At 41.2% G+C, this 8,542-nt stretch overlaps 1 protein-coding gene across 1 annotated transcript in view; it reads right to left on the bottom strand.

The window, feature by feature from the left end:
* The window catches only part of DNAH12 (dynein axonemal heavy chain 12), a 247,904-nt gene extending 243,720 nt beyond the window's left edge, over positions 1 to 4,184 (bottom strand). Inside the window, exons 1-2 of the mRNA XM_037738118.1 lie at positions 3,991 to 4,184; positions 3,114 to 3,316 (exon numbers count right to left, since the gene is read on the bottom strand). Of these exons, the coding sequence (XP_037594046.1) occupies positions 3,114 to 3,283 (170 nt within the window). The 5' untranslated portion in view covers positions 3,284 to 3,316; positions 3,991 to 4,184. The remainder of the gene's footprint in view (positions 1 to 3,113; positions 3,317 to 3,990) is intronic.
* Positions 4,185 to 8,542: the final 4,358 nt, after the last annotated feature.

Here is an 8,542-nt window from a genome sequence, read left to right as displayed (position 1 = left end):
GTTGACCAGGATGGTCTCGATCTCTTGACCTCGTGATCCACCCGCCTCGGCCTCCCAAAGTGCTGGGATTACAGGCTTGAGCCACCACGCCCGGCCTGTCTGTTGTGTTTTCTATGGTCTCCTAAGTAACAAGTGTCTGTGTAACAGCAGATACTTAGTATCTGCTAAATAAACTGATGTGGGAGAAATGCATACAGAGGGTTAAAGCCGCATGAAAGGGATTAGGAGAAGGCTTTCTAGAGAAGGCACATAAACTGAACCTGGAAGAACTAGGATAAGCATTCAGGCAGATAGTGCAGTGAGGGAAATTGCAGAGCACATCTCTAAACTGTGAAAAATACAGTATATTCGTGAAACTCCAAGCAGTTCAACATGATAATTCAAGATAATGAAAAGTTATGGAGTTAAAACAATCTAGTCCTGACGCAGTGGCTCATGCCTGTAATTCCAGCACTTTGGGAGGTCAAGACAGATGGATCACTTAAGCCTAAGAATTTGAGACCAGAATGGGCAACATAGCAAAACTGTGTCTCTTCAAAGAATACAAAAAATTAACCATGTGTGGTGGTGCATGCCTGTAGTCCCAGCCACTTGAGAGGCTGAGGTGGGAGGATCACTTGAGTCTGGGAGGTTGAGGTTGCAGTGAGCTGAGATCATGCCACTACACTCCAGCCTGGGTGACAGAGCAAGACCCTGTCTCAAACAACAATTAAAAAAAAACAGTCTATAATTCCTAGAGAACTCGCTTCTCTATTCTAAATCTACTGAAACATTGAACAGAATCTTAGGAATGAAGGAGAAAGGCATCTCTCTTTTTCTTTATTTGAGATGGAGTCTCTCTGTCACCCAGGCTGGAGTACAGTGGCATGATCTCGGCTCATTGCAACCTTCCCAGATTCAAGCAATTCTCCCGCCTCCACCTCCGGAGTAGCTGGGATTACAGGCACCTGACACCACGCCCAGCTAATTTTTTGTATTTATAGTAGAGACAGGGTTTCACCATGTTGGCCAGACTGGTCTCAAACTCCTGACCTCAGGTGATCCGCCCATCTCGGCCTCCCAAAGTGCTAGGATTACAGGTGTGAGCCACTGAGTCTGGCCTCTCTTTTACTTTTAAAACTATTTTTATTTGCTTGTTTGAGATAGGGTCTCGTTCCATTGCCCGTTGCTGGGAGTGCAATGATGCCATCACAGCTCACTATAGCTTTGACCTTCTGGGCTCAAGCAATATTCCTGCCTCTGCCTCCCAAGTAGTTAGGACCACAGGCATGTCCCACCACATCTGGCTAGTGTTTTTTTTGTTTTGTTTTGTTTTGTTTTTTTTTTTTTGAGAGATGAGGGCCTTACTACCCTGCCCAGACTGGTCTCAAATTCCTGGGCTCAAGTAATCCTCCCACTGTGGCCTCCCAAAATTCTGAGATTACAGGCATTAACCACCATGCCTAGCCTTCTTTTTTTTTTTTTTTTTTTGTCTAAGTCTTTAACACTTAAGAATTTCTAATAATACATGTACTGACATTAGTTTATATAACCTATAAATATATATTTAAATATGAGTAAATGATTGATGGACTAATAAAAATGCAAATCTAGGGCCCGGCATGGTGTGGCTCATGCCTGTAATCCCAGCACTGTGGGAGGCCAAGGCAGGCGGATCATGAAGTCAAGAGTTCAAGACCAGCTCGATCAACATAGCGAAACCCTGTCTCTACCAAAAATACAAACATTAGCAGGGTGTGGTGGCAGGTATCTGTAACCCCAGCTCCTTGGGAGGCTGAGGAAGGAGAATTGCTTGAACCTGGGAGGCAGAGGTTGCAGTGAGCTGAGATCACACCATTGAAATCCAGCCTGGGCAACAAGAGTGAAACGCTGTCTCAAAAAAAAAAGTAACTCTAAAGAAGTTATATGATTAACATATATTTAATATTAAACATTAATATAAAAAATGTTTAGTTGTAAGAAAAGTAAAATTAGCAAAAATTAAAATTATTAAATTGGCAACAATACTTAGCTGCAAAAAATGTTTTTAAATGAGGCCAACCAAGAAAGGAAAGAGAATGTAGAAAGGGAAACAAATCCACCTAATTTCTCATTTTATAGTTTAAGTGTTGCCTTGGAATTTTGTAAATGAAATCCATGTATTTTTCTTCTTTTTTTTTTTTTGGGACGGAGTTTCGCTCTTGTTACCCAAGCTGGAGTGCAATGGCGCGATCTCGGCTCACCGCAACCTCCGCCTCCTGGGTTCAGGCAATTCTCCTGCCTCAGCCTCCCGAGTAGCTGGGATTACAGGCACGCATCACCATGCCCAGCTAATGTTTTGTATTTTTAGTACAGACGGGGTTTCACCGTGTTGACCAGGATGGTCTCAATCTCTTGACCTCGTGATCCACCCGCGTCGGCCTCCCAAAGTGCTGGGATTACAGGCTTGAGCCGCCGCGCCCAGCGTATTTTTCTTTTTATTTATCCCTAGAACTCAGCAGAATCAGGTGTTTAGGAAATTCTCAGTAACTGTTTAATTGAACTGAACCAATCTTATCACAGCCTTAGGCAGCAGGTACCTAAATAGTTTTAATTTCCACTAAATTGGAGCTGGGGGGTGAGTAGGATATTGAACCATGTTTCCTTTCATATCAAAAAATTTCAAATATAAGTAGTTTCAAGATATTTTATTAAGTATTTGTTCAAATTGTAGAGGTTTAGTTACTTGATTTTACTTTCGGGAATCAGTATGGTTATATTGAGAGGAGGAATAGTGTGGTGCTTAATGAACTTTAGAACCAGACCAACCAAGTCCAAATCCCAGCTGTGCAACCTTAGGCAAGTTACTTAACTTCTCTATACCTCAGTTGACTCATCTAAAAAATAGAGCTAACAATAGTACCTACCTGATAGGGTTGTTGTAAGAAGTACAGGTGGTAAGAACAACGTTTGACAGTGTACAGTGTATAATATTTGCTATCATTACAATTATTTTTCAGTTGTTTTCCTAATTAACTTGAAAACAGTATTTTACCCATGAATAACCTCCACAGTTAAAACTTTTTATGAGAATATGAACACCAATCATTTCACTTGAATTCCAAGCAAGAATTATCTACTAATATGCTACTTACACTAACTGATTGATTTTCTTCTGCTGCTCCTTGGATCTTCTGTATTTTAGCAGTTTACTTTGTGTTGGCGTATCAGCGCCTGTGTTTTCTGGGAAATGGACAATGGGGGGTAACTTCAAGTTCAGAGCTTCCTTTTCTGCTGCAATGGCAGCTTTGTTTGGATCTGACATCTTGATCCCCTAAAGATTAAAAGGCTCTGTACTCTGAGGAGAAAAAGTCCATAAAGCCATTATTGTATAAGCAAGCCTCGATATATTCGTAACAGGTCTAATATGCCAATACCAAAAATAAAATTCTGGACACGTTTTGGATCTTCCTGCCAAGTATGGCATTAGTCTACAGAATGGCAGTTGAGGTAAGCTGGCAGGGATTCCTGTTAGAACTCTACAACGCACTTAGGAAGGAACGAGCCGGTCAGTTCCCCTTTAGGGCTTGTTTCCTTATGGATGAAATTAAGGAATTGAATTAAATGCTTTGTAATATCCCTACAGCTCTAACATTCCGGGTTCAAAATTTTCCCTAGATGCAAACCACCACCCCCACTACAACAACAAATCCGGCTGTTGAGGGATGATCCCTTTCCATGTAAAAGCCGATTTTAACATCATTAATGTTTTCAAACATCAGTAGGATATCTTAGTCTTGCTGCCTTCCAAGAAAGTGGTGCTATGATCAAGCAAAAAATAGGCATACTTAATGCATGGCAAATCTAAAAGGTCATGTAAATGCTCAAAACTTTTACTGTGATAACAACGATATTTGCCATGAATGCCTACAGGATTTGGAGATTCCTGCCTTGAAAGAGTGTTTAAGCAGGCACCCAAATCGCGATACCTGCCCTGAGAGGGAAAGGAAGAGAAAAGCAGAGAACAAGTACCTGATTGTTTCTCACTACTATCCCGCTGCGCAGACGAGACAGTCTGAGCCTGTCCTCAGGTGAAAGGAAGGGGACAACGAGGGCGAAACCTCCCGAAAGCCAGCGGCTCTCAGACGCTTAGTTGGAGAAGGGCGGGTGGAAACAACGTCGTCGCTATGGAAACTGTGGAGGCCCCAGCCGGTGGGGCGGGGTGAAGGTTGCCTGGAGAGGCAGTTGCTGAGCTGCGAAGGATTAGGATTACCTGTCACAACAGTAATTCATTACTCAAGTAAATAGTGTGTGAGTTTTTTTGTGTTTTGTTTTTAACTTAACTGCCTTTCCTTGGAAGGGGACCAGGAAATCAGGATCTTCAAATTGTGGAAAACTGCAAGACTGGAAATATAGACCTGTTGGAAAATAGATTTATGGAAACACTCAGCAAGAGAATCAAGTCTTCAAGTGTCCCCTAGTGACATCCTGTAAATATTGTAACTAATCAGCAATATAATTTATCTTGCTTCTAGATTTGCTATTTGTTGACACAGCACTTCCAGGAATTCTTTCGCAATATCAAACAGGTTAAGGTGTGTGAATTTAGTGAGTTCGCTGGGAGAAAGATGTGAAATTTTGCTATTTGAAGCTGCACAACTAAACGATAATAGCCTACAAGAATACTGTGTCAAAATTAAATTAGGGAAGTGAATAAATCCTGGTCTGTTAATAGCATACTCATTCTTAGATCTCATGAGACTTAAAAAAATAGCATATTCATTCAACAAATATTTGAGCACCCTCTCTGTGACATAATTTTTTGTTGTTTTAACGAAAGTACAGGCAACACTTGTGTCTGTCTCACAGTAGGTGCTCTAAAATGTCATTTAAGTAAGCGAATGAACAAGTTAAAATTTCTGGGTAGTTTGTAAAAGCAAACTATCTTTCTGTAGAAAATAAAATACTTGTATAAATATGTGACCTTTTGTTGTTTAAACTCTAATCCTATAACAGATTAGTTTTTTAAAATGTCAATTTATTAGCGTGTATTTTTTATAGGCAGGGTCTCGCTCTGACACCCAGGCTGGAGTGCAGCGGCACCATCATAGTGAAAGGAGTCAGCTAGCTTTTGCCTTAGGTAGATAGCAAGGGAAGGGTCCCCGGAGAAACCCCGGCCCATGGGTCAGTGCCTCATCCCCACATAATATAAAAAGCAGCCTAAGGAAAAAAATTCAAGCTGCAGGCACTGATAAGGGAACTAGCACATGGTGTTGTGCCTGGAGACATGCCCGCGACTGCAAAGATAGAAAAACCTCCAGCCCATTTAGACAAAAACTTGCACCAACCTTCTCACTCACATAAAGGAACAAGGCCTGGCACAGAAATGCCTTTGTCCTTTGTACAGTCCATGGGCTCCCAGGAAAAAAAAAAAGTTTCTTCTCCTTTTGTGGGCGTGGGCACAGTACAGTCCAGTAGGTTCCGGTGGGCGCTCTACTTTCCTTTATTTGGATTGTAAATTGGGCTTCTATGAATCATTGCTTCAGCTGCTGATTGGTCCTGGGCCAAGCTCCAGGGCCCAGCTTTCACTTTAGCTCTTGACAGGTCCTGGGCCAAGCTAAGCAGCATCTATGAAGCATCATTTCAGCTCCTGATTAGTCCCGGGCTAAGGCCCCTGGGAAGGGGAATGGGAGGCATGAAGCACATTTCTTCCCCTTCCCAGTCCATAAAAACCCTGGACCCCAGCCTCACAGGGAGCACCCCATTCAGGCGCCCCTCTCTGCTGGCAGAGAGTTTTCTTCTTTCACTATTAAACTTTCGCTCTAAACTCACCTTGGGGTCTGCCCTACTTACTTGTCTTGGAGGTAGGACAAAGAATCCCAGTTGTTATCTCAGACAACCAGAAACTGTTTGTTTTTCTTTGAGATGGAGTCTCGCTCTGTCACCCAGGCTGGAGTGCAGTGGCCTGATGTCGGCTCACTGCAAACTCCGCCTCCCGGGTTCAGGCGATTCTCCTAACTCAGCCACCCAAGTAGCTGGGATCATAGGCGCATGCCACCAGGCCCAGCTAATTTTTGTATTTTTAGTAGAGATGGGGTTTCACCATGTTGGTCAGGCTGGTCTCAAACTCCTGACCTCTTGATCCACCCGCCTCATCCTCCCAAAGTGCTAGGATTACAGGCATGAGCCACCATGCCAGGCCTGAGAAACTGCTACATCTTGCATTGCTGAGACTACTGCAATAGCTCACTGCATCCTCAAACTCCTGGGCTCAAGGGATCCTCCCACCTCAGCCTCCTGAGTAGCTGGGACTACAGGCACACACCGAGACGTTGGCTAATTTTTAAAAATATTTTGTTGGGACAGTGTCTCACGATGTTGCCCAAGCTTGTCTCAAACTCCCAAGCTCAAGCACTCCTCCTGCTTCAGCTTTCTAAGAGTGTTGGGATTACAGGCTGAGTCACTATATCTGGCCTGAATATCAATTTGGTTAGGCTAAACTAGAAGGACTAAAGAGAAGGCAGCAATCTTATGTATGACATACCCACCTCCTCCCAGTCATTCAATCAAACACTTATCTAGGGCTGCTGTGAAGAGATTACAGATATAATTCAAGTCCCTGGAGGTCAACTGGCATTGGTCTAAGGAGATTATCCTGGGTGAGCCTGACTCAATCAGTAGAAATCCTTTTAAAAAGATTTAGGCATGACAAAGTGGATCAAACCTGTAATCCCAGCAGGTTAGGAGGCCAAGCCAGGCAGCTTGCTTGAGTCCAGGAGTTTGAGACCAGCCTGGGCAACATGGTGTAACTCCATCTCTATTTTAAAAAATTAAAAATTAAAAAAATAATAAAAAGATAGGCATGCCCTGAGTCAAACTCCAAAAAGCAGCTGGATCTGCAACTGCTCTCAATTTTCTAGTTCTTCCCTTCCTGACAGCCTGCCCTACAGACCTTGGACTTACTTAACCAGCCCCTTCCATTGCATAAGCCAATTCTTTGTAAAAAAAAAAAAAAAAAAAAAATATATATATATATATATATATATGTACACACACATACATACACACACATATATCTATATATGGATATAGATGATATATATTATCTCTTACTGGTTCTGCTTCCCACTTTGAAATCTGACTGATACAATGTACATCTTTTTTTTTCACTTTTAAAAATAATTTTATTTTAAAGACAAAGTCTCACTATGTTGGCCAGGTTGGCCTGGCCTCAAGCAATCCTCCTGCCTTGGCCTCTAGATGTGCTAGGATTACAGGAGTGAGCCACCACACCTTGCCAATGTACATCTTTTTAATAGCCAATGTTTCCAAAAGTGTGTTCTTTTACAAGAACAGATTCCTCTTGAGCTTATACAAATAAATATATTGTCATAAAATAAGAATACTCATCAATAGTTTCCTAATTCTGGAGATATCAGGTAGAGAAAAACGTAAATATTTCAATTTTACTCACAAAATATACCAAAAAGTTACCAAATTGCTGTAAAACTACAGATAATGCAGAGAAAAAAAGTTTTCTTAACTCTGAAAGAAAAAGAATTAAAATGTCAGCAACCTTTCAAGCAAAAAAGTCATTAAAATCATTTCTGTCCTCATCAGTTCAGTCCCATGTAATTAATTTTTTTTCTACTTGATAAATTAGCCATTTTAAGTCCAGTTTTCACCATTGCAGTTTTTAAAGTTCTTATCCAGTCCAACTGAATAATCAACAGAGGCCTGTATTCCAGAGTATGTAACAGAGACTTTTTATGCTTTTCATAAACCTCTTTATCCTTTTCATAAACCTCTTTGAAGACCCAACGCTTTAGGATTATATTTGCTTGCAAAGATCATTTAGAAGAAACATCAGAATAAAGCAATTTACTATGAAGAACAAGATTTAGAATGGCTGTGGTGAAAGACCTGGTAAAAGTTTACAACAATAATGCAATTGACAAGGAAGTTTGCTTTTTTCTATAATCTATAACAGTTTTACATAGTAGCCATAATTATGACTGATAACATATACAAAGACACATCAGATTTTTAGGAATCTCACATACTTTTTAAACACATATTAATAACATGTTCATATAAACGTAACGCAAAGAAGGCTTTCCGTATAATTTATGTATCAAATAAGCCTAATATGTCTTTCTTAAACTTCCAGGGCCATTCTGGGATAACCTAAGATTAGTTTGAGGCCAAAAAGACTTAATTTAGAATTTGAAATTTGATTTGGGAAGCCTGTCAAATATGTCAAAGGATAAAAACATTCAATTAAAACAGAAAAGGCCAGTCTCAGTGGCTCAAACCTATAATCCCAGCACTTTGGAAGTCCAAGGTGAAAGATCACTTGAGCCCTGGAGTTTGTGAACAGCCTGGGCAACACAGGAAGATGCTGTCTCTACAAAATATTTTTTAAAACTTAGCCAGGCATTGGTTGTGTGTGCTTGTGGTCCCAGATACTTGGGACACTGAGGTGGGAGGATTGCTTGAGCCCAGGAGGTCGAGGCTGCAGTGAGCTATGACTGCACCACTGCACTCCAGCCTGGGTGACAGAGTGAGATACTGTCTCAAAAAA

The sequence above is a fragment of the Cebus imitator genome, unplaced genomic scaffold (genome assembly GCF_001604975.1).
Source record: "Cebus imitator isolate Cc_AM_T3 unplaced genomic scaffold, Cebus_imitator-1.0 Scaffold48, whole genome shotgun sequence".
NCBI classification, from domain to species: domain Eukaryota; kingdom Metazoa; phylum Chordata; class Mammalia; order Primates; family Cebidae; genus Cebus; species Cebus imitator.
The sequence above is the reverse complement of the archived record's forward strand: the minus strand, read 5'-3'. Positions and strand labels throughout refer to the sequence as shown.